The sequence below is a fragment of the Aquarana catesbeiana genome, unplaced genomic scaffold (genome assembly GCF_042186555.1).
Source record: "Aquarana catesbeiana isolate 2022-GZ unplaced genomic scaffold, ASM4218655v1 unanchor227, whole genome shotgun sequence".
NCBI lineage: Eukaryota > Metazoa > Chordata > Amphibia > Anura > Ranidae > Aquarana > Aquarana catesbeiana.
Genome location: NW_027362654.1, coordinates 18,426 through 45,625, shown reverse-complemented (window position 1 = coordinate 45,625; position 27,200 = coordinate 18,426). Strand labels below are relative to the sequence as shown.

The 27,200-nt window shown below is 44.6% G+C and overlaps 1 protein-coding gene across 1 annotated transcript; it reads right to left on the bottom strand.

Moving 5' to 3' along the window:
• Window positions 1–13,443: 13,443 nt before the first annotated feature.
• On the bottom strand, window positions 13,444–23,964 carry LOC141121636 (uncharacterized). Its single transcript, XM_073611287.1, has 10 exons — window positions 23,878–23,964; window positions 19,240–19,363; window positions 18,527–18,624; window positions 18,210–18,437; window positions 17,903–18,133; window positions 17,589–17,813; window positions 17,311–17,508; window positions 17,024–17,230; window positions 16,795–16,936; window positions 13,444–15,453 (listed from the first exon to the last, which is right to left on the bottom strand). The coding sequence occupies exons 1-10, from the start codon at window positions 23,962–23,964 to the stop codon at window positions 14,204–14,206; spliced, it is 2,790 nt and encodes a 929-aa protein (XP_073467388.1). The 3' UTR covers window positions 13,444–14,203.
• Window positions 23,965–27,200: the final 3,236 nt, after the last annotated feature.

Below are 27,200 nucleotides of genomic sequence, written 5' to 3'. Positions count from 1 at the left end.
ATCTCTGTGAGATGGTTGCAGTTCCATCTTTGTTAAATTTTTGTATCACTTTTGCTCCAGTATTCTGACTGATAAGTAAAGCTTTGCTCATCTTCTTGTAGCCTTCACCTTTCTTGTGTAAAGAAACTATTTTGTTTCTCAGGCCTTGTGACATTTCTCTTCCATGTGGTGCCATTGCTGACAGCATGAAATGGGAGGGGTTTTCTTTGTTAACCACTGAAGGACCTAGCCTATTTCTGACATTTGTTGTTTTACAAGTTAAAATCAGTATTTTTTGCTAGAAAACTACTTAGAACCCACAAACATTATATATATATATATATATATATATATATATATATATATATATATATGTGTGTGTGTATATATGTATGTGTGTATGTATATATATATATATATATATATATATATATATATATACACATTGTTAGCAGAGACCCCAGAGAATAGAATAAAATGGAGATTATTGCAATACTTATTGTCACACCGTATTTGCGCAGCGATCTTACAAACACAATTTTTCTGGAAATAATACACTTTTTTAAATTAAAAGATAAGAAAACAGTAAAATTAGCCCAATTTTTTTTGTATAATGTGAAAGATGAAGTTACGCCGAGTAAATAGATACCAAATATGTCACACTTTGCACAACTTCGTGGAATGGCAACAAACTTCGGTACTTAAAAATCTCCATAGGCGACGCTTTAAATTTTTTTTTACAGGTTACAGGTTTCCTGACTAGAGCACTTTTTGCGATATGTCACTGTATCGCTTTAACTGACAATTGCACGGTTGTGCGACGCTGTACCCAAACAAAATTGACGTCCTTTTTTTCCTACAAATAGAGCTTTCTTTTGGTGGTATTTGATCACATCTGTGGTTTTTATTTTTTGCGCTATAAACAAAAAAAGAGCGACAATTTTGAAAAAAAAAGCAATATTTTTTACTTTTTGCTATAATAAATATCCCCCAAAAATATATTAAAAAAATTATTTCTCAGCTTAGGCCGATATATAATCTTCTACATACTTTTGGTAAAAAAAAATTGCAATAAGCGTATATTGATTGGTTTGCGCAAAATATATAGCGTCTACAAAATAGGGGATATTTTATGGCATTTTCATAATTTTTTTTTTTTATTAGTCGGTGATCTGCGATTTTTATTGTGACTGCGACATTATGGCTGACACATCGGACACACTTGACACTATTTTGGGACCATTGTCATTTATACAGCGATCAGTGCTATAAAAATGCACTGATTACTGTATAAATGACACTGGCACATGTTCTAGATGTGACTTGATTGCTGCAAATTTTTGCAACTGTCCTGGATTCTCGTCCTACTGGAAGGATCTATTTGTCTTTTTCGAACACAAGCTTCACCTGCAGATACCTCACACCCCGGAAATTGGACTTTTAGGGGTTCTCAATGATTATGTTCCTCATACACATGCTAGGACTCTGTTACGTATACTGTTATTTTATGTGCGTAAAACTATTTTATTGCATTGGAAGGATGCTGACCCCCTTCCGCCGATGCTTTCTTTTGTATTGTTCATGGGGTTCTACCCAAATTTAAGTTGATATAAAAAAGTAGGGCATGCCCTAAGAAATTCACCAAAATATGGCAACCATGGTTGGATGTCTCTGAGGTTTTTTGGGGGGATGTCCTATCATCGCAGCTTACTTAATAAGTTTCTTCCACTAATGTAACTTAGGAATACTGGTCCGACGGATGGCAGCTAATTGGCCAGGTATTGTTTCGTGCGGAACTCTCCACCAAATAGGGGGCCTCTGGGATTGTGATGCTGATATGGTGTCGTATGTGGTGCTGGTATGAATGTGTATACGTGAATGTTGGTTGGGGTTTTCTTGGTTTTCAGCACGGTGTATCCCTTTATTGAATATCAGTCGATACCTGATTTTGTATACCCTTAAGTGCCTTACGTGCCAGTAATGTGCTGTCTTTTTTTTTATATATTTATTGTGAAAACTAAATAAATACCTTTTAAAAGAAAAGACATCAATGTACAGAAGTTAATTAAACCAAAAACTTAATTAAAATTAAAGCAGAACTCCAGGCAAATTTTTTTTTTCCATATTCTCGTTGCTGATCTCCTACCTTCACCAACTATGTCATCTATGTTCTTCTGAGCTCTGTAGTTCCTCTGCAATAGCCTACTGATCTTGCTACAAAAATGTTATTGCCTGGTGATTTCCTGTTTGTAAGACCGCTGGCTGCTATTTCTCCAGTAACCTCAGCCAGCGGTCTTGTCACTGCCCACCTGTAGTTCTCTGAAAGCGAGCAGGGACTTGTACTTTTGCCCTGCTCGCTGTAGTGGGCAGAGGGGGTCTCACAGCCCCCAGTCTGTCCTGCCCATAGAGGTGGTGTCCTCCTCCTCTGCTCCCTCCATCCTCCTCCCAGCCAGCAATACGCCCCCGTCTTCACCGCCCACCCGCCATCTCTCTTAGTGCAGAGCGGGGATAGTTACAGATCATCGGGATGACAGAGTGGATCGCGGCAAGACAGGTGTTGAATGTGAAAACACAGCTCGCCGTACAACGCCTCCTTCCTGTACCGGCATTGGTACAGTGCGCTCTGTGATGTCTACCACAATGCCGGTACAGGGAGGCGGGGCTGTACGGCGATCAGCGTTCTCACATACAAGACCTGTCAGGCTGAGATTCAATCTGTCATCACGATGATGATCTGTAACTATCCCCGCTCTGCACTGATAAGCTGCACTGGTGTGACCGCACTAATGGGCACTAATAAGCTCCCCTGGTGAGACCTCACTGATGGGCATTGATAAGCTGCACTGGTGAGACTGCACTGATGGGCACTGATAAGCTGCACTGATGATTACTGATAAGGCTACACTGAGGGGCACTGATGAGTATTGATAAGCTGCACTGCTGAGGCAGAACTGATGGGCAATGGTAAGCTCCACTGGTGGGCACTGATGATCACTGATAAGGCTGCACTGATGGGCTCTGATAATCTGCACTGGTGGGCACTGATGAGACCGCACTCATGAGCACTGATAAGCTGCACTGATGGACACTAATAAGCTGCACTGATTGTGAACAGGCACCATTGAAGTCAATGTGATTTCCATTGTCGCACCTAAAATCGTACCATGCCTTACAAAGAAAAAAAATGCCTTCAAATGACATTGTACAGCCAGCACCTTCCTCCAGTACTGCATCCATATCCTCTTAATTCCCTTCTGTCGCTGCATCCTCTAGGACCGGCATATAGGGATCTGTCTCTGGTTTGGAAACAAGCGAGAGAAGAGGTGGTGTGTTTCAGAGCTCTGGACAAAGATGACTGTATTAAGGCCACAGTCTGTCCAAGGAATGGTGACAGAGAATTCTGTTTTTGTCAGGTAGACCACATGTTGAGTGACTGAGATGGTACTAGAACCAGATAAGGACATTGGTGTTAAAACTAGGTCCTGCTCCGGTGCAAGAGACGCACAGTCACTCTTAGGGTCCTTTCACACATGCGAACTGTTCAGGTCCACCTGTCAGTTTTTCAGGCAGACCTGAAAGAACGTTCCATGTACCTTCTATGGAGCGACGAATGTCAGCAGTGACATGTCCGCTGACATCTGATCCACTAAATCCAGACGGATGGAAACCCTATTTTCCATCCATCTGGCGGATCGGATGAAAGCAGACAGGCTGATCCGTTTTAATCAGATCCCTCATAAAGGAGAGCGGGGCTCTGACAGGTCCATCTCAGCACAGTGAGCGGAGACGGACTTGTCATCTGCCGGCTCAGCGGGGATCAACGGAGCGATTCCCTGCTGAGCAAGCGGAGTCTGTGAAAACGAACAAGGATATGTGAAAGAGCCCTTAGGGTGAGTATTGAGCAGATCTTCAGCAGAGTGAATGGTCCACTGTGATTTGAAGTTGGATCCCTTTTGCCTGGTCTCCTAAATGGCTACAAATGAGGGTATCCCTCTACTTATTGAGTAGGATGTGGGAGATAGGATAAGTGTGTGTGGAAGGAGTACTCTGTAATTCAGGTGTAGACCATTTTCCAACAAAAAGGTGGCAGGAAGCACCTGAGAACCTTAAAGGAATGTACGTGGATGGGGTCATCATACATGTGGAGGTACCTTTTCTAGCCTTTCTCATCGATGCCCAGGACCAGGTGGAGACTGCGGTCATGTGAAGAATCTAATATTAAGGCAGTTCCTTGACTTACAGATAAGCCTTCACTGTGTGCTGCAATAATACAGAGTTCCTCTGAAAAGCGACTTGTTCCATGTCACTACACACTGTAACCATAGTAAATTTTGCATTAGCATGGACGTGCTGGGCCTGCACCTACTCCACCAGTTCAGTGTACCCAGGGACATATCTACCACAAGGCAACCAAGGCGTTTGCCTTAGGCAGAATTTTTCAGGGGGGCAGTGCCGCCCCTGGGAAGAGGGGGCACTATGAGCAGTGGCGTCGCTACGGGGGTGCGGACCACACCTAGGTGACATTCACCAGAGGGTTGACACCAGGGGCAGCAACAGACTGACTGTTCAGTGACAGGGGAACAAAGTGGAAGCAGGATGTAGCAGTGGCTGCAGCCTCTGATCCTGGAATAACTGTAGCTTACTTGGCAACAGGGCTGGACTAGGACAAAAATTTGGCCCTGGACGTCATCCAGACCAGCCCAGGGTACAGGGCACAGCACATCAGGGCACAGCACATCAGGGTAAAGGGCAAAGGACACAGCACATCAGGGTACAGGACACAGCACATCAGGGCACAGCACATCAGGGTACAGGCACAGCACATCAGGGTACAGGGCACAGCACATCAGGGCACAGGACACAGCAAATCAGGGTACAGGGCACAGCACATCAGGGTACAGGACATGGCACATAAGGGCACAGGACACAGCACATAAGGGCACAGGACACAGCACATAAGGGCACAGGACACAGCACATAAGGGCACAGGACACAGCACATAAGGGTACAGGACACAGCACATCAGGACACAGCACATCAGGGTACAGGGCAAAGGACACAGCACATCAGCGTATAGGGCACAGGACACAGCAAATCAGGGTACAGGGCACAGCACATCAGGGTACAGGGCACAGCACATCAGGGTACAGGGCACAGCACATAAGGGCACAGGACACAGCACATCAGGGTACAGGACACAGCACATAAGGGCACAGGACACAGCACATCAGGGTACAGGACACAGCACATCAGGGCACAGCACATCAGGGTACAGGGCACAGCACATCAGGGTACAGGGCACGGCACATAAGGGCACAGGACACGGCACATAAGGGCACAGGACACAGCACATAAGGGCACAGGACACAGCACATAAGGGCACAGGACACAGCACATAAGGGCACAGGACACAGCACATAAGGGTACAGGACACAGCACATCAGGACACAGCACATCAGGGTACAGGGCAAAGGACACAGCACATCAGCGTATAGGGCACAGGACACAGCAAATCAGGGTACAGGGCACAGCACATCAGGGTACAGGGCACAGCACATCAGGGTACAGGGCACAGCACATAAGGGCACAGGACACAGCACATCAGGGTACAGGACACAGCACATAAGGGCACAGGACACAGCACATCAGGGTACAGGACACAGCACATCAGGGTACAGGACACAGCACATCAGGGCACAGCACATCAGGGTACAGGGCACAGCACATCAGGGTACAGGGCACAGCACATAAGGGCACAGGACACAGCACATCAGGGTACAGAACACAGCACATCAGGGCACAGCATATAAGGGTACAGAACACAGCACATCAGGGTACAGGGCAAAGGACACAGCACGTCAGGGTACAGGACACAGCACATCAGGGCACAGCACATCAGGGTATAGGGCACAGCACATCAGGGTACAGGGCACAGCACATAAAGGCACAGGACACAGCACATCAGGGTACAGAACACAGCACATCAGGGTACAGAACACAGCACATCAAGGTACAGGACACAGCACATCAGGGTACAGGGCAAAGGACACAGCACATCAGGGTATAGGGCACAGCACATCAGGGTACAGGGCACAGGACACAGCAAATCAGGGTACAGGGCACAGCACATCAGGGTACAGGACACAGCACATAAGGGCAAAGGACACAGCACATCAGGGTACAGGGCACAGCACATCAGGGTACAGGGCACAGCACATCAGGGTACAGGACACAGCACATCAGGATACAGGGCACAGCACATCAGGGTACAGGACATCAGGGTACAGTACATCAGGGTACAGAGCAAAGCGCATTAGGGTACAGTACATCAGGGCACATGGCACATCAGGGTACAGTACATCAGGGCACATGGCACATCAGGGTACAGGGCACAGTGTTTACTAGCCGTTTTCTTCAAATGCAGAGTAGTGCAGGAAGCATCTGTAATAAGCTCTCTCTCATATCGCGCTGATCCCCAGCGGCCCCTCCTCTCTTCTCGTCCATCCCAGGTGATCTCACAAGCAAATTGGGATGGACAAGAAGTTACATAGTTACATAGTAGGTGAGGTTGAAAAAAGACACAAGTCCATCAAGTCCAACCTATGTGTGTGATTATGTGTCAGTATTACATTACATATCCCTGTATATTGCGGTCATTCAGGTGATTATCTAATAGTTTCTTGAAGCTATCAATGCTCCCCGCTGAGACCACCGCCTGTGGAAGGGAATTCCACATCCTTGCCGCTCTTACAGTAAAAAACCCTCTACGTAGTTTAAGGTTAAACAGGGGCCGCCGGGGAGCAGCGCGACATGAGAGAGAACTTACTACAGATGCTTTCTGCACTACTCTGCATGCTGGCTGAAACTCGGTCTACCCACCAGGCATCAGCTGTCGGTGATTGACGGGTAGATCGCCGCAGACCTCCGGGGGAATTCACTGCAGAACAACTGGCAAACCCAGTGGAAAAACAATGTAATAGGCAAATTAGGTGGCTGCGAGGCCCCTGTGAGTGCAAGGCCTTAGGCGACCATCTAATTAGAGAACCGCCTCTGCTGTCACTGAAACCGGCCCACCGGGGAAACTCCCGGTAGCCTCGATGGTCAGTACATGCCTGCTTGGCAGAGCAGGTTGAAGTCCCAGGCTGTGATCGTGCCTCGGCAGCTTTGCTACACACAGCTGGTAAAAGGAGTCTGCGGGCTGCAGGAAGGTGAGCGTCTGGTGACGTTTTTCTTTTGGGGGAGGAGTGAGAGAACCTTCTAGTGTTGTATGGGGGGATAGGGGAGCTATTCCCCCCCCTCTCTCTCTCTCCTTCCACCTTTTTCCCCCTCCATCTCTCAATCCCCCTTCTTTCTCTCAACACTACTTCTTTCCCCCTCCCTTTCTTACCTACTCCCCCCCACTTCTGAAGAGGTGGAGCCTAAAGAGGAAGGGGTGGTCCCACCAAGCACCTAGTGTGGACCTTATGCATGCTTCATTAACTCTCTACTTTCCACTTCTCGTGTTGAAGCCATAGATCATAGCTCCCAACTGTCCCTGATTTCGAGGGACTGTCCCTTTTTTTGTAGCAATGTCCCTCTTTCCTCCTCACGTGTCCCTCATTTTGGTCTGATCTATATAGATGTATATAAAATGCAATTTTATCCAAAAAAAGTGTTTTCCAGTGCTAAACCTTTCATCTGATTTCTAAATTGCTGCATTTGTAAATTTCAAAAGCCAATATAAAGAAATAGTAGTGGTAAAAACAGCACTTGTGGGTTTAACTAATCTTGTTTTTTTGTACAATTCTCCTTTAAGGGGGCGTGGCAAGGGGTGTGTCCTATGCCTGGATACTTTTGCTGATAGGTGTCCCTCATTCCCATCTCAAAAAGTTGGCAGGTATGATAGATCTCTGTAACAGGGGTTGGGATCCAGACAATGACCCCCTCGTCGCCAGAGGACCTGTCACCTTACCAGGTACCACACCCAATGACTGGCTGCTTGATGTCTTGAACTTGTACTTGGTTACCTATAGCAACTACACTCCTCTTAGCGATGTCTTGCCAAATTAACCCTTTGTAGTAGTGTTACTTCATACCCCCTAGTGCATTTACAGACCCAAGTTCTTTCCATACACCAGAACCAAAATGCATCTCTTGAATAACTTCAGACTAGGCTCAGAACTGTTAATGTAACTTTGCATGCAGCATACAATTCAATGCAAACAGCATCCTTTCCCTAATCCTAACTAGAATAATGTAGTGGCCCAGGCATACTGTACCTCCTTGAGGCGAGAGTCTATTATGGCACTGCCCATGACTTGGATGTCCTCCACAGTTCCTGGTTTCTTCAGCAGCTCCTCGATTAAGCTGTAACTCTTGGACCCACAGACATCCGCGTTCCCACCAAAAGCCCAGGAACTGAGCTGAAAGCAATTAAAAGGAGAAGTCCAGCCTGAGCTCGTTTGACTAGGCTTCTCTTATGGGTCACAGGAGTGCAATTCGTTTTGCACTCCTGTGACCCGTTTTCAGCACTGACGTCACTGGAATCAGTCCCGCTTCATCAGGACAATAAAGTCTCCATTCGCCAGGTGCCTGGACTGATGCCCGTCTCAGCGAGCCCCTGGGAGCCTGAGATGGCCGCTCCCCGCCTCCCTCCACAGCCCAGCGCTCCAGTGAGCACAGTGGGCCGGAGAGTAGAGCTGTTAAGAGAACCAAGCCATCGGCGGTGTTCGATGGCTCGGTTCTCAGTGAAGAGGCGCCGGGGGACAGAGGTAAACACCTATGTAAGTATAAACCCATACTTCTCTTTTAAGCTCTTGCCCAACCTGAGCCAGCTGCTGCCCAACTCAACTATACACATTTTCACTCTGCCTACATGTAAGTGGAGTTAAACTAAGTGATCAGTGATGTGGTCATCCACCAGAGCCTGAGCTCTGAGGGATTCAATTTTAGTGCCAAGTTTGAGCTGAATACATTCCAAAACACACCCCTGTTTATACAGTAACTGTAGTAGGTACTGGGTGACTCTGTATTACCTGCCCATGACATGGGACTGTATATAAAGTCCAAGCTTCCCATGTCATGGTGCTCATACCTCCATTGGGGTCTTCAGGGACTGGGTTCCATAGAGATAGACCATGGCCCTGTATAAAAACCTGCAGCTAACTCAACGTGTTACATTGAGTGCCAATGTGAGCACCCCACACAAGATCCAGTGCCTGAAGCAAAATACAGGCCGTCTTCACAGCGTGGGATCTGGGTACACCTCCCAAGGTTTTACCGAGGTTGCACCAATTTGGATACACTGCTTCTACATATGTGTTAGAACAGTGGTTCTCAACCCTGTCCTCAATGTACCCCCAACAGGCCGTGTTTGCAGCTTTTCCTTTATCTTGCACAGGTGCTTTAAATCAGAGTCAATGGCTTTGTATCTTAGACAGCTATTTTATGTAAGAGAAATTCCCAAAACATGGTCTGTTGGGAGTACAAGGTTGGGAACCACTGTGTTAGAAGACAGTGAAGTGTTGATTGAAGAATTCTAATAGAATTAAAAATAAAACTATTGAAGCTGATTATACTGGGAAGAAGAAGTCCATCACCTGTGGATGCTAGCATAAAACCAAGGACTCACTTACTCAGAGGGTGTGTCCTGAAACGTTTGCATTGTCCAATCACCTGAAGGATCGTGCGTATAACCCATGGTGTACGAAGATGTTGCTTGTGTCCTGTACTGTACGATTAGGATATAAATGTTACTACAAAATACAAAAACGAACAGGCTTAATCAAACTATGGAAGTCCTATCACATTTCTTTTTTGGGTAGGATTACCACCATAAAAATGTCTATACTACCCAAATTATTGTATCTATACAGAACACTCCCTATTAGAATTAATAAATCAGTAATAACAACATTTCAATCGATAATTAACAAATTTGTATGGGCAGACTCTCACCCTCGTTTCTCTAAATTGGTACTATATAAACAACAAAACAGAGGGAGTTTGGGATTACCAGATCCTTGGTTGTATTATCTGGCAGCTCGTTGGTCACAATTGGCCTAATGGCATGTACCAAAACCAAAAATTCCATGGGTCAGGTTTGAGAGTGATTCAATCCTCCCCTTATCATTATCAGGTCTTTTGTGGAGTAAAAATATTCTACCACATACCATAGCAACAAGAAACCAGATGGTACAACAATCATACCAAATGTGGAAACTTTACAACAAACAAATTCAAAATCCACCCCCCCACAAGCCTCCTTTATAGGTGATCCTAAATTCTCATTAGAGGAGCACAGATCCAAAGATTTCATGGTGGATTTATAATAATTTAACCGAGCTTAGTAAGTTTATAGAAAATTTGAACTTCACTTCTTTCTCCGCTATACAAAGGAAGTACCAAGTCCCCAAGAATGAACACTGAAAATTTCTACAGGATTAGGCAGTTTATCAACTCGTGTTTCCAAACCTCAAATACAGACCCTCCTTCATTTTACGAAAAAATCTGTCAGCAATCCCCTAGAGGATGAGGTCTACTCTCAAACATATATCATCACACGGTAAACATAAACTCTCAAGAGAAATTACCATACATGCAGAAATGGGAGTCGGAATGTAATATATCCCTCTCTACAGAAGAATGGGATTCCTGTATTGAAGTCTTCGCAAATGCACCAGATCCATTACAATCAGATGGGCCGCCAAACTATTTACTAGGTGGTATTATACACCTACTAAACTACACAGAATTTTCCCTACGGTACCCCAAACATGCTTTAGAGGTTGTAACTTACTTCTCCCACATATTCTGGGAATGTGATAAAGTCTCACAAAGACGGAATCAATTAAAGTCATTTTGCAACAATCGATATCAGGTTCTCAAATAAATCTCATACTTCATTACTGTCTATTATTCACTAAAATCAAAGGACTGTCTATACTTCATATGAGACACCATATGTGTAGCAATTCATTGGCTCATAGCCTATCACTGGAAATCTCCCTCGGTTCCGATAAATCAATTCAAAACAAGAATTTAGTTCCATTAACCAAATGGAAAAAAAATCTTTCACTTACTATACAACTCTTTACAAACCCATAATAAAAAAATGGGACTCTTGCTTCTCACATGGAGATGTATTGTTCAGAAATGCAAACAATTGAATAGAGATATTTGTTCAAATTTATATTTCTATATTTTTTTTATTGATTTTTTTCATTATATATATATATATATATATATATATATATATATATATATATATATTCATTACACTATTGTACAGGCATTATTTGTACAAAAACCTTAATAGATTGTATCAATACATTTTCTACTTGTCTATTTTTCAATAACTATTTTTGGAAGGCAACATGGTCTAATGTCATATTTCTGGAGTTTTTGGTACTATTCAGAGTTTGAATCCATGGCTTTAACCGCTTGCCGACCAGCGCGCGCCGATGTACGTCAGCAGAATGGCGCTGGTAGGCAAAAGGGCGTACAGGTACGTCCCCTTTAAGAAGCGGTAGCGCGGGCTCGCCGTGACCGCGGGTCCCGCGGACTCGATGTCCGCCGGGTGCCCGCAATCGTATCACGGAGAGGAAGAACGGGGAGATGCTTTTGTAAACAAAGCATTTCCTCCTTCTGCCTAGTGACAGGACAATGATCACAGCTCTCTCTCATGAAGAGCAGTGATCGCTGTCATGTGTGTTGAAGCCTGGAAATAACATTGCTAGGAGGGCTATTCATTTAGCTACTTCACATTTCCTATCTTTAACCTCTTCACGACCGCGCTATAGCCGAATGATGGCTACAGCGCAGTCGCACATTGCAAGGAGGTCATCAATACATGTCCTCCCGTGATCACGCTTCTTGCGCGCCCCACCCACCCCCCCCCCCCCCCCCCGGCACGCATCCACAGGCAGTTTCTGTAATCGCTGTGTTCTTGGAACACAGATCGTGGTAAAGAGCCAACCACAGCGGTTTGCCAATCACAGGATTTGCCGGTTATTTTGCAATCCTCTCCTCACACTGACAGTAGGTGAAGAGAGGAGAGCTGATAACCTTCAAATTCCACACGGGGTACATCTACACTGATAATCAGTGCAGGCCCAACAGTGCCCTCCAGTGCTGCCTGTCAGTGCCTATCATTGCCGCCTATCAGTTTCCATCATTGCTGCCTATCAGTGGCCAACGCTGCTGCCCATCAGTGCCCACCAGTGCTGCCTGTCGGTGCCTATCATTGCCGCCTATCAGTGGCCATCGCTGCTGCCAGTCAGTGCCTATCATTGCTACCCATCAGAGTCTCCTCATCAGTGCCACCTATCAGTGCAGCCTTATCAGGACACATCAGCGAAAGAGAAAAATTGCTTAATTACAATATTTTATGTATTATATTTTTAATAACAGAAGCTAAGAGAAACTTTTTTTCCACAATTTTAGGTCTTTTTTTTTTTTTTTTTTGTTTAGCAAAAAATAAAAACCCCAGTGGCGATTAAATACCACCAAAAGAAAGCTCTATCTGTCTCAAAAAAATTATAAAAATTTTGTTAGGGTACAGCGTTGCACGACCGCGCAATTGTCATTCAAAATGTGACAGCGCTGGAAGCTGGCCTGGGCAGGAAGGGGGTGAAAGTGCCCAGTAGGCAAGTGGTTAAATAAACGTCGCCAACTTTTAGGGGTCTATTCAATGACATAGTCCAGTGAAAGGGCATATGCATCCCTTCTCTGTGAATTAGGGCAAAAAACAAAAACAAATGTTATATGTTATGTGCTGCTCGAATGTTTTCCATTGATTTAAAATTGAGAACGTGGCTCTTAGCTACTCAATGAAGCTAATTACTATGATACTTAGAGCCATCTAAAGACCAAATGGGGTCTTCTCTGTTTTAAATTAATGGTTTGTTTAATATTGCTGGTTTCATTATGTCCTTTATTGTGACAAGCATTGGCCCAGCCGTGCCAAATTCTGGTAGTATTTTCATTAACACATTCTTATGATTGTCAGCTCCATCTTGGGGTAATAGAGTGCTACTGTATATTATTGACACTAGATGAAGCCAATGATCATAGGAAATCACTGTATAAAATAAAATATGACCAATGCTTGCCACGGGTGGGCGAATGTTGGTCACATTCATTGAACAAATTTTTTTCAAAACAGAACTCAAAGTATTTGTGAGTCACAAAATGTACTCAGCCAATGAAAGGTGATGACTCCATTTTTATTTTCCTCCTGCTGTCAATGGCCAACACAGTACAACACTTCATCCATGTCTTTGGTGATCTCTGATCTCCTTATGAACTGTTTCTTACATGATGAAGATCAGCCATGGAGTATATCTGAGGTGTATATCAGGGTGTGCTTCTTCCCCACATGAGAGCTGTGATGTCCAGCAATATTCATATAGAAGACATTTCCCACACTCAAGGCACTAATACACCTCAAGGGTGTGACGAGAGTCACTTTGGGTGGGGGGGGGGCTTGTGGAAACCAGCTTCTCCTGGAGAGCTCTGGAAACTCCTTGTCCAGCTCCCCCGGCCCCTCCTATGTGTAAGTCACTCTGTGTCTATTAGGGGCACAGGGTGACCGAGAACCCCAGTCTGATCTCAAGAATATATGAAGATAAAGTCCCCCTTCCATCAGAGACCGTTGGTAGATGGTTTGAGGTAGGGTGGGGATTGCTATGTGTTTGTTAAGTGTCTGTATTCCATTGTTCTATTGTGTCTGTCTGCCTTAGGGAGAAAAGTATTATGGGATGTATATGTATATGTGGATTAGCTGTGAGGGGGGAATTCCTCCAACAGCTCTCCCTGTTGATAGGACAGTCTACAAATGAGAAGTTTGAATAAACCTGTGTGTCTCTTGTTGCCCCGCCCTGTGTCATTATGCAAAGAAGGGGGGATTGTCCCTTGCGTGTATATCTGTGTGCCTTTGTTCAAATAAACAGTTCATGTTCCGGCTTTGCAGCCAAACGAGTCCTGCCTAGTTCTTGGTTGTAAAATGCGGCTATAATATCTAATATCTATGTTCGGACTGGAGAAAGAGGTATATGACAGAAACACTCAAACGGAGCGTGGGAGGTTCCGTTACAGAGGGTTGTGTGGGAGCCCTGATGTACAGGAAGACAAGACTTCAGTGAGGAACAATTCCCTCACTCAGGACAGGAAAGTGGCTTCTCCTCCCGTGTGAGATCGCTGATGTTTGGAAAGATGGGACTTCTGTGAAAAACATTTCCCGCACTCAGGACAGGAAAACGGCTTCTCCTCCCGTGTGAGATCTCTGATGTTTGGAAAGATGGGACTTCTGTGAAAAACATTTCCCGCACTCAGTACAGGAATACGGCTTCTCCCCCGTGTGAGATCTCTGATGTCTGTGTAGATTGGACTTCTTTGAAAAACATTTCTCACAGTCAGGACAGGAATAAAGATATAGATTTTCCTCCGTGTGCATTCTCTGATGTGAGTAAAGATCTAGCTTCTTTGAAAAACATTTTCCACACTCAGGACAAGGATAATTCCTTTTCTCCATGTGACACCTTTGATGTTTTAAAAGATCTGATTTTCGAGCAAAACATTTCCCGCACTCAGAACAGGAATACGGCTTCTCACGTGTATGCAGTTTCTGATGTGCGTAAAGATTGGAGTTATTTGAAAAACATTTCCCGCACTCAGGACAGGAAAACAGCTTCTCCCCCGTGTGAGACCTTTGATGTGAGACAAGTCCTGATTTTTTTACAAAGCATTTCCCGCACTCGGAGCAGGCATATGGTTTTTCACCAGTGTGAGACCTCCGATGTGTGACAAGTTGTGATTTTTGTACAAAACATTTGCCGCACTCAGAACAGGAATACGGCTTCTCACCCGTGTGTAATCTCTGATGGTTGCAAAGATTGGACTTATTTGAAAAACATTTTCCGCACTCAGGACAAGAAAATGGCTTCTCCCCTGTGTGGGACCTCTGATGTACGGCAAGTTTGTATTTTAGTACAAAGCATTTCCCGCACTCAGAACAAGAATATGGTTTTTCCCCAGTGTGCAATCTCTGATGTGTGTAAAGATTGCATTTCTTTGAAAAACATTTCCCACACTCACGACAGGCATGCCGCTTCTCTACCGTATGAGATTTAAGATGTATGGAAAGATGGGACCTCTTTAAAAAACATTTCCCGCACTCAGGACAGGAATGTGGCTTCTCCTCTGTGTGAGATTTTATATGCACAATAAGATTGGATTTAAAATGGAAACGTTTACCGCACTCAGTGCAGGAAAATCTGTTATCTGTTGGAAGGACGGCACCGTCCCTCACAGTCTGAGGTTCCTCAGGATAAGAGGAATACGATGGTCCATCTACACTGTGTGGTGCCGGATGGACATTTGAGGTCACCGGGTTTTCTCCTGGACTATACTGTGTGATGTCCTCATCTTCTACTTTACAGTCTGGAGACAAAGTGAGACAATCCTCTGAGGTTTTCCTCATCTCCCGTCCATCTACTAAAATAGAAATAAAAAGATTATTACTAGACATGAGCAGATTGGTTCCCCTAAACCAGGACTCCGCCCACATCAGGCAGCTTTGTCTCTGAGGATCTTACGATGAGAGGGATTATGGGGTGAAAGTACACCCCCTCTATCACTCATTGCCATCTTATTAACTCAAGAAGTACTGCACCTTATTTAGTCCATGATTTAGTCATGAATAACAGCGGGGCTGAGCCCCACCAGAGGTCAGAGAGTGAAGATGGGGGGAGAACAACCAAGATGAAGACTGGACTGATTCTGAAGACCACCATCATTGGGTTATTGACTCCTCCCTCATTATCACTTTCTGTTTAAGGTCCCAAAGCTTGAGAATGTTATCACATTATTATCAACATGTAAATGTCTGTGCTAAATCTTTAGATATAAAATGTCCAGCTGGTAGAAAATGGTTGTAACAAAATAGAATACATATTATGTTTATATATAGCAGGGGGTAGAGGATAGAGAGCAGAAGTCAGGACTATAAAAAAATTTGTTAAAAACAGCCGTTTTTTTCGGGAGCAGTGATTTTAATAATGCTTAAAGTCAAACATGTTAGAACAATACCACAGCAAAATGACATTTCTAAAGGAAAAAAGTCATTTAAAACTGATCGCGGCTGTAATGAATTGTCGGGTCTCGGCAATATAGATAAAACTCGGTTCCCCCCCAGTCCATTACCAGGCCCTTTGGGTCTGGTATAAATATATTATGCGGAACCCTGAACCAAAAATTTTAAAAAAAATGGCATGGGGTCCCCCTAAAATCCATACCAGACCCTTATCCGAGCACGCAACCTGGCAGGCCGCACGGAAAGAGGGGGGACGAGAGAGCGCCCCCCTTCCTGAACCGTACCAGGCCACATGCCCTCAACATGGGGTTGGGTGCTTTGGAGTAGCCCCAAAGCACCTTGTCCCCATGTTGATGAGGACAAGGGCCTCATCCCCACAACCCCAGGTAGGAAATTTGAAGGAATATTTCATTTTTATTGTTTCACTTTAAGCATTATTAAAATCACTGCTCCCGAAAAAATGTCCTTTTTTTAAAACTTTTTTTGCATTGATACATGTCCCCTGGGGCAGGACCCAGGTCCCCAAACACTTTTTTTGGCAATAACTTGCATATAAGCCTTTAAAATAAGCACTTTTGGTTTTTCACGTTAGTGTCCCATAGACTTTAACGGGGTTCCGCGGCTTTCGAATTAGCCGCGAACATCGCATAATGTTCGTTGTTCGCCGAACGTCCGAACAACCAAGGTTCGACCCGAAATTATGCTTGGGCCAAACCGTTCGCCCATCCCTAATAATGACCCACCTGTGCTGATCTCTGTAGGAGTGTCCTCCTCTATAAATGTCCGCGATATTCCATCCTCCTCCATAGACTGCTGATCATCCCTCACATACCTCTCTTCTTCTTCTGCTTTAATCTCAACTTTTATATCTATCAGATCTTCAAGCTACATCAAGAGAATGAAATAAAATAACATCTGTAAAACATAAACTTTAATACTGAGTCTATGTTCTAAATACTCCATCACACCAACCTTGTAATGATGAAGGATGATGTGATCTTCCTGTGTGGAATCCCGGGAATACAGAGGACGGGGACACCTCTCTGGTGGGTTCCTGGTATTAAGTGGCTCCATCATATCCTTGTGTCCTTCTGAAAACTCCTCCATCACTCCATACTCCTCATCCTCCTCTTTATATTCTTCTTTGACAACAATATTATAATCCTTAAGGTTTCCGTTCTGCATATTTAATAAAACATTCATTATATAAAACAAGTTTGCGTATCAATCACAGCTACAAATAATTGCTCCTCATCTACCTGATGATGGTGAGGGATGGTGTGATCTTCCTGTGTGGAATCTCGGGAATACAGAGGACGGGGACATCTCTCTGGTGGGTTCCTGGTATTAGGTGGCTCCATCATATCCTTGTGTCCCTCAGAAAGCTCCTCCATCACTCCATACTCCTCTTTAAACTCTCCTTTACCAATAATATTATCATTACCGGGGATTGCACTCTGAAAGATATAATAAAACATTCGTCGTAAAAAACATGCTGTGTATGAATCATAACTACCAATAATTGTCAATCATCTACCTGATGATGGTGAGGGATGGTGTGATCTTCCTGTGTGGAATCCCGGGAATACAGAGGATGGGGACATCTCTCTGGTGGGTTTCTGTAGCTGGATGACTCCACCATGGTGTCCTGGTACAGATCTTTGTTTTCTTTTAGAGACTCTGACTTCTCCATCACCCCATCTTCAACATCCACTTTTATTTCTTCTTTAACCTCAACATTACAATCTCTCAGGTTTCCACTCTGAATATATGATAAAAATGACATCAATAGTAACAATGCAGATAATGTACAGATCCTAATGATACTATCAGTGATTGTTCCTCATCTACCTGATGATGGTGAGGGATGGTGTGACCTTCCTGTGTGGAATCCCGGGAATACAGAGGACGGGGACATCTCTCTGGTGGGTTTCTGTTACTTGATGTCTCCATAATGATGTCCTTGTAGAGATCTTTGTGTTCTTCAAAAAGCTGCTGCATTACACCATACTCCTCATCCTCCTCTTTATACTCTTCTCTAACAACAATATTATCATCCCCGAGGTTTCCATTCTGAAAGAACTAATATAACATTCATTGTGACAAACATGCTTATAAATAAATCATACGCAACTACCCGTGATTGTTACTCATTTACCTGATCAAGGTGAGGGATGGTGTGACTTTTCTGTGTGGAATCCCGGGAATACAGAGGACGGGGACATCTCTCTGTTGGGTTGCTGTAGCTGGATGACTCCACCATGATGTTCTGGTACAGACACCTGTGTACTTTTAGTGATTCTGACTCCTCCATCACCCACTCTTCATCATCCTCCTCTATTATATCTTCTTGAAGATCAACTTTAGAATCTCTCAGGTTTCCACTCTGAATATATGATAAAAATGACATAAATTGTAACAATGCAGATAATGTACAGATCCTAATGATACTATCAGTGATTGTTCCTCATCTACCTGATGATGGTGAGGGATGGTGTGACCTTCCTTTGTGGAATCCCGGGAATACAGAGGACGGGGACTTCTCTCTGGTGGGTTCCCATTACTGGATCCATCTGTAGGAAACACACACACTGACTGAATACATTGTTTCTATGTGTTTATCAGATGATTTTTTATTTTATTTTTAAAGCCCATGGTGTTGTGTGAACACACTCAAAAACTTCACCCGGTGCCAAAAAAAATGTGCACACACATAAAGAGTGAAACACAAAAAAGTGCAACGGGTGTATACAAGTCCTCTAAAATCAGAGGACCTTACCCTGATCCCCCGGGGAGTTAGGCTCCAGACGGGGACTGGGGTACTTACACTTGGTCCATCTGGCCAAAACCAGATGGACCCCACTCTCTGGAGGGTCTGCCGAAACAGACCCATCCAAGTACTAGGTGGGGCTCTCCCGAAGGGAGACCCCATGATAGAGGGTGAACCAAGCCAGAAGGCCGTGTCCACCCAATGCCCAAGACTTTCAGGGCAGGCTTGAGAACCTACACCCTACCAGTCACACGTGCAAAATTGTGTGCAAACATAAAAATACAAAAATTGAAAAACAAAGGGCTTAAATAAAAGAAAGTGGGGGAGAAGACATTGTTTCTATGTGTTTATCAGATGATGGGGGATCTAGGTGGACCCTCCGTACTGCTCTCTCCTTTACAATAAAGTCTCCTCTTACCCGGTGATGTGAGGGGCGGCTGATTGTCCATCATGACGTCCTTGTAGAGATCCTTGTGTCCTTCTAAATACTCCCACTCCTCCATGGAGAAATAGACAGTGACATCCTGACACCTTATAGGAACCTGACACACACAATGATACAGTCACCATCCAGACACATCCCTTGTCTGTTACTGGATAATGTCCCAGAACTCCCAGCACCGCTCACCTCTCCTCCATGATCTCTCTGGTGACTTCAAGAATCTTCAGTTTTCTCTATTCTATCAGGGAGGGAGGTTGATGCAATGTGATGGTCATATAATCACCTGACTTCAGAAGAGGAAATCTCTGTACTGAGGAACCAATAGGAATATCATGTTAGAATCCCAGAATCCTCCTCACCTCTCCAGTCAGGTCTGTGTTTTATTAACCACTTCCCACCTGCCATATAGCAATATGACATCGGGAAAGTGGTTCTGTTATCCTGACCGGGTGTGATCAGGATAACAAGCCAGTGCGCAGTGCGGCGATCGCTGTTGTGGTGTGTCAGTCTGACACACCACAACTCTGAACTAGGTAAAGTCTCTGACGCAGACTCTTTACCACGTGATCAGCTGTGTCCAATCACAGCTGATCATGATGTAAACAGAAAGAGCCGTGTATTAATTTTTCCTCACTCTCGTCTAACAGGTCTTATGGCTGCACCATCTTTTATGCATTTTTTAGGGTGTGTCCCCCCCCCCCCCCAAATCTTTGTTTGTCCAGGTCAAACAAGCCGGTGCGCAGCATGGCGATCGCTGTTGTGGTGTATCAGTCTGACACACCGAAACTTCGATCTAGGTAAAGAGTCTCTGACGGAGACTCTTTACTATGTGATCAGCCGTGTCCAATCACAGCTGATCATGATGTAAACAGAAAGAGCCGTGCATCGGCTTTTCCTCACTCGCGTCTGATAGACGTGAGTAGAGGAGAGCCGATCGGCTACTCTCCTGATGGGGGGGGTCTGCACCGACTGATTATCAGCGCAGTCCCCCTGAGGATGCCCACCCAGGACCACCAGGGATGGCCAACGCTGATGACCAGCAGGTATGCCACCCATGGCCACCAGGGATGCCAATATGTGCCCACATATGATGCCAATCAGTGCCCATCAGCAATACCTGCCAGTGCCTCCACAGCAGTGCCCATCAGTGCCATCTATCAGTGTCCATCAGTGCCACTCATCAGTGTCCATCAGTGCCACCTATCAGTGCCCAATCCATGCCTATCAGTGACACTCATCAGTGTCCATCAGTGCCACCTATCAGTGCCCAATCCATACCTATCAGTGCCCACCTATCATTGCCCATCAGTGCCGCCTATCAGTGCCCATCAGTCCACCCATAAGTATCCATCAGTGCCGCCTGTGAGTGCCCATCAGTGCTGCATATCAGTGCCACCTATCAGTGCCCATCAGTGAAGGAGAAAACTTACTTATTTACAAAATTTTATAAAAGAAACTTTTCGGGCTTTTTTTATTTGTTTAGCAACAAATAAAAACCCCAGAGGTGATCAAATACCACCAAAAGAAATCTCTATTTGTGGGAACAAAATGATAAAAATTCTGCTTGGGTACAGTGTAGCATGACCGCGCAATTGTCATTTAAACAGCGACAGAGCTGAAAGCTGACAAATTGGCTTGGGCAGGAAGAGGGGAAAGTGTCTGGTATTGAAGTGGTTAACCATTTCAGCCCCGGAAGGCTTTACCCCCTTAATGACCAGGCCATTTTTTGTGATATGGCACTGCGTCACTTTAGCTGTGTATCAACGTTGTACCCAAACAGAATTGATGTCCTTTTTTTCCCCCACAAATAGAGCTTTCTTTTGGTGGTATTTGATCACCCCTGCGTTTTTTATTTTTTGCGCTATAAACAAAAAAAGAGCGTCAATTTTGAAAAAAAAAACACAAAACAATATTTTTTACTTTTTTGCTATAATAAATATCCCCAAAAAATAAATAAAATTGCTTCATCAGTTTAGGCCAATATATATTCCACATATTTTTGGTAATAAAAAAAAAAATCGCAATAAGCGTATATTGATTGGTTGTCACTAAAGTTATAGCGTCTACAAAATAGGGGATAGATTTATAATTTTTTTATTACTAATTATTTTTTTTACTAGTAATGGTGGTGACCATCGCTTTTTAGGGGGACTGCGACATTGCGGCGGACAGATCGGACACTTTTGACACTTTTTTGGGACCACTGACATTTATACAGCGATCAAAGCTAAAAATAGCCACTGATTAGTGTATACATATGATCAAGGGGTTAAGTGTTCCCTAGGGACGTGTTTATAACTGTAGGGGGGGGAACTGACTGGGAGTATAGAGAAAGATAAGGAGAGGGGCGCCTCTGAGTATGTATCATAAACACTTTAATAGAAAAACAATATCCACTCACATGGAAGATAGTAAAGTTGAGCCCATCTCTGTGCTGAGCAGATGGGACTACAAATCACTGTGACTTGTAGTCCCATCTGCTCAGACCAGACATGGGCTCAACTTTACTATCTCCCATGTGAGTGGATATTGTTTTTATATTAAAGTGTTTATGGTACATACTCAGAGGCGCCCCTCTCCTTGTCTTTCTCCTAGCTCTACTGGAATTTGCTTCTGGTCTCCTTGGTGGCAGCCCTGACAGACTCGCCTATTTCCCCTGACATCTGATTTTTGGACTTATTATGGACTCTATATAGCCATATCGAGGTATCTGAGCATTGCGCCTTTTTACTTGTTAAATGGGAGTGAAGAGAGATCGTTGTTCCTGATCACTAGGAACAGACGATCTCTCTCTTCTCCCCTGTCAGAACAGGGATTGCTGTTTGTTTACATTGACAAATCCCCATTCTGTCTCTCTGTGGATCGATCGTGGGATGCCGGCAGACATCGTGCCTGTTATCACAATTAAAGGGACTGACGTACACCTACGGTGGTTTGAGCAGCCGAGCCAACCTGCCGCAGTATAACTGCAGTGGCTGGTCGGCAAGCAGTTAATAGAGATTAGAGTGATGTCATGTGACCTCCCAGAATCCTCCTCACCTCTCCGGTCAGGTCTGTGTTTTATTAATAGAGATAAGAGTGATGTCATGTGACCTCGCAGAATCCTCCTCACCTCTCCGGTCAGGTCTGTGTTTTATTAATAGGATAAGAGTGATGTCATGTGACCTCCCAGAATCCTCCTCACCTCTCCGGTCAGGAGGACTCTGATGTAAGGCGGAGCTCTACAGACTCTGTGGCTAGCGGAGCTCTGCAGAATCTTGATGCTAGGGGGGCTCTGTGGACTCTGAGGCTAGCGGAGCGCTGCGGACTCTGAGGCTAGCGGAGCGCTGCGGACTCTGAGGCTAGCGGAGCGCTGAGGCTAGTGGAGCGCTGCGGACTCTGAGGCTAGCGGAGCTCTGAGGCTAGCGGAGCGCTGCGGACTCTGAGGCTAGCGGAGCGCTGCGGACTCTGAGGCTAGCGGAGCGCTGCGGACTCTGAGGCTAGCGGAGCGCTGCGGACTCTGAGGCTAGCGGAGCGCTGCGGACTCTGAGGCTAGCGGAGCGCTGCGGACTCTGAGACTAGAGGAGCGCTGCGGACTCTGAGGCTAGCGGAGCTCTGCGGACTCTGAGGCTAGCGGAGCGCTGCAGAACACGTGAAAGGGTCTAATTGTGGGACTGTAATAAATGGTCTCATGATGGGAGTAAAGGGCCCTGAGCTTGGAGGGAAGTCAGGGGGGCCCTTCATGGTTTCTTGCACCAGGGCCTTGAAGGTTCTAGTTATGCCTCTGGTGTGATGTCATAAGATTCTCTGACTCTGGTCGGAGGAACATTCATTTGGAGGAGGAGCTGTCAGGTCAGTGTGATGTCATAAGATTCTCTGACTCTGGTCGGAGGGACATTCATTTGGAGGAGGAGCTGTCAGGTCAGTGTGAGGTCATAAGATTCTCTGACTCTGGTTGGAGGGACATTGAGAGAAGGAATTGTGGAGGGTATTGTGGGCTTTGCCAGGACACATCATATTCCTGTGATCTCCGTGTGACTTTACTGATCACATTTTAGGATGAATATCTGAGACTGGGATCATTACGGAGACATTCTTTTTCAGGACATTTACTACAAATTACATTTTTCCCTATTTCTTCCTAGTTGAATCTCATAAAATAAAGACATACATATTCCAATCCCACCTAAATAACCCCCCATCCCCACCACTGAAAAAAGTCATATAATTAATTAGTATAGACCAGGGGTCTTCAAACTACGGCCCTCAAGTTGTTCATGAACTTCGATTCCCATCATGCCTAGTCATGTCTACGAATGTCAGAGTTTTACAATGCCTCATGGGAAGTGTAGTTCTGCAACAGCTGGAGGGCCATAGTTTGAGGATCCCTGGTATAGACTGATGAGGTGAGAAGGTGATTGGTGGGAAAGGTGACACATCTTCAAAATGAAGAGAATGTTCCGACCCTGTAAGTGGGAAATGTTCTGCCCATGAAGGGGTTAAACTAGGTTTCCACACTATATATGTGTGTATCATCATCTGCTGGAGATAAAAGACATCACAGTGACTATGGAGGAAGAGGACGGACATGACGGGGGGGTTACTGGGTGTAAATAGAAAATAAGATCTTATTACCTCCTCTGCTGCCACTTCCAGCAATGTCTTCTCTCTACTTCCTCCTGACTCACCTCTGACCCGGAACTTCCTGTCTGTACCTGACATCACTTCCTGTCTTCCATAGAGACTTCCTATCTGGGTAGAGGTGAGATCACCACCTTGTGGAGCTCAGATGAACTGCAGCCCCGAGGAAACGTCTCGTAGTGTGAACACGGCCCTGTGTATATCCTTATAGATCAATAGTTGTCATGGATTTGCCAGGACAGTCAAACTTTTTAACTATTTGTCCTTTGATGTGTTTGTTTGGGCCAGACAATGGGGGACCAATCAATGTTTAGAGTGGGGCTGTAATCAGCCAATGAGCATGTAGTGACGAGCAGTGGGTGGGTGTCAGAGAACGGTCAGAGGCCCTCCTGATCTCCAGATCCCTCAGGAAGGATCTGGAGCATATAGAAGTCATTTCTCACTGTGTATCCCGGTTCTCTGAGAGGTGGTAGTGCCCGGAGAAGGGAAGTGGAGGGCTCAGTGCAGGAAATTTTGGGGCCCCTCACACAGCTTTAGGCCGGGGCTGACTACCAACATTCCCCAGGGCCCAGGCCTTAAGTGCACCCACTTTTATTTTAACACTCCTACAACTTAATATATGAAAACGAAGAGTGTATTCCAAGTCATCAGAGCTTTCATGATTTAACAGTAAGGAATTATATTTTAACCAAAAATATGAAGCCGGCCACCACTACATTTTACCTCTCCTTCCTTTACATGCCCATTTCACAATGAAATGGGCATGTAAAGGAAAGAGGGAGGGGTAACATTTTCACTCTACCTTCCTTCACATGGCAATTTTATTCCAATCTAGCAAAGAGATGTCCCAATCCAGCAGAGACATCCCCATATAGCAAAGAGACAACCCAATCTAGCAAATTGACAGCCACATATATTCAGCAAAGAGAAATCCCAATCCAGCAAGGAGACATCCCTATCCAGTAAAGAGACTGCCCCATATACAGTAGCAAAGAGACACCCAATCCTGCAAAGTGACATCCCCTACAGCAAAGAGACAGCCCAGTCCAGCAAAGAGGCACCCCCTTCCAGCATAGAGACAGCCCAATTTGGCAAAGAGTCATCCCCTCCAGCAAAGAGACATCCCCATTTAGCAACGAGACATCCCAATCCAGCAAATTGAAGCCCCATATATTCAACAAAGAGAAATCCCAATCCATCAAAGAGACTCCTCATCCAGCAGGGAGACATCCCAAATCAGCAAAGAGACAGCCCCATATAGCAAAGAGACACCCAATACAGCAAAGCGACATCCCCTCCAGCACAGCCCAGTCCAGCAAAGAGACAGCCCAATTCAGCAAAAAGACATTCAAATCCAGCAAAGAGACATCCCATTGAGCAAGCAGACAGTCCAATCCAGAAAAGAGATTGCTGAATTAGGCTAAGAGAAATCCCCTCCAGCAAAGAGACAGCCCAATCCACCAAAGAGGCACCTAATCCTTCAAAGAGACAATCCCCTCCATCAAAGAGACAGCGTAGTCCAGCAAAGAGACATCCCTATCAGCAAAGTGACAGCCCAATCCAGCAAAGAGACAGCCCAATCTAGCACAGAGACTGATTTTCATTCTTTCGAATTTTTGTTCTTGTTTTAAGATTTTTGTTCTTTCTGATTTTCAAATTTTCGTTCTTTCGGATTTTTGGATTTTCGAATTTCGTTTATTCAAATTTTCAAATTTCGGATTTTTGTTCTTTCAAATTTTTGTTCTTTAAGAAAAATTGTTTTCAAAAAATTTGTTAAACGGTTTTTCGTTAATTCGGAACTATCCAAATTAACGAGTATGCCAAATTTTGACGAAAAACGAATTTGGAACCAAGCGAATTGCACATGTCTAGGAGATATTATTTTGCAGGTTGGTGTTCAGAGGGCACCGGAGTACTGTTCACCACTCTAACCTGCAACCCTGTGGATCGCTGTGGCTCCCCATCTCATAGACTTATAGGACCGGCTTCTGTATCTGTGCGAGGCGCTACCAATTTTAGCTTTAATTGTGATTGTAATGAGTTTTTATTTTATTTACTAATAAAAGATGTAACTGCACTATTGTTTTGCTCTTCCTTTTTGTTTTTTTCCTTACTTAGTTATACTCTCTCCCCCAAGAGTTTTTGGAAGCTTAAAAATCCATATCACCGGTGCATTGATTGTATGGACCCCATACACAAGCAGATTGGATGATTTGTGCCTATCGTTTAGAAGTTCATTGTGTACTCCTCAATGCTATATGAGTTGTTTCTTTAATAATTTATGCTATCCAGCCTGCAGGCCCAGCATGGTGGGCGCTGACGGGTAGAGGAGAGAGCTAATGAGCTAATGTCAGCAAATTTCTGTAAGCATGTGAGCCATTCCTTTATGGAGGGGGGTTAAGTTGTACCCCAATGAGCATAGCAAGTGATTTATAATTTTTGTGAGAAATTGGGGTGTGGTCAATTTTGTGTAATGGAGAGGGAGTTCCGTACCATCTTGATACAATTTTATAACAGCTTTCTTGCGTAGTGACATTAATAGACCACTTATGAGTGTTATTGAAAATGTTTTGCCATTCTTCAGGGGAGATGGTTATATCTAAGGCTCGTTCCCAAGCTATACATGCTTCCCCACAATTTTTTTTTTTATTATTTTGTATATATTTTTTAGGACCCCAGTAGGGGGCTTTGGTTAAATATCAGGGGTCTAAGCAGACCTCTGTGTCAGAAACCATGAAATCAGACTGAGACAGAAGTACAGTTAAATCACACTTGTTTTAATAATAAAAGTAAAAAGAACAAACGTAGTCAAAACATAGCCAAAGTTCAGTAACCGGAATGGATAGTCAGCCATGCCAAAAATCAGGGATCAATGTAGTGGAACAGCTAGCAGGATCTGGAGCCAGAAGGGATGTCAGCAAAGCAAGTCTTGAACAGGATCACAGGAGATAGTCTCTGTGATGTAGACCAAGGCGAAGGCGGAGCTCCTCTGGACTGGACAGCTTACGTAAGCAGCACTGACGAGCAGGATATTATCAACAGCTGAGTAACTCTGGACAGATAGAAGCTGGCAATTAGGCGACAGCTTTGTAGCCAGCTCAGAGAAGGAAGGGCTGAGCCCAGCCCTGACACTCTGATGTCTCACTTTTGAGACAGAGAAAGGGACTGAGAACAGACTCATCAGTCACTTTCTCTGCAGCCTCAGTTGCACAGAATGAATGAACAGGAATAATTCTCTGTACAAAGCTTCCCATTAATTCATAAACTGAAGCATAGTATACACAGTTTACTATGTCTCAGCTATGAATGAATAACTA

Bases quoted from the DNA above. Each gene is read 5' to 3' on its own strand.
- LOC141121636 (XM_073611287.1), bottom strand. From the start codon at position 23,964: ATGTCAGGTACAGACAGGAAGTTCCGGGTCAGAGGTGAGTCAGGAGGA. The intron at 19,364-23,877 runs GTAATAAGATCT...TGTGTGTGTCAG, and splicing joins TGGAAGTGGCAGCAGAGGAG to GTTCCTATAAGGTGTCAGGA. The intron at 15,454-16,794 runs GTGGGTCATTAT...TTTCTATTTTAG, and splicing joins TCCTACAGAGATCAGCACAG to TAGATGGACGGGAGATGAGG.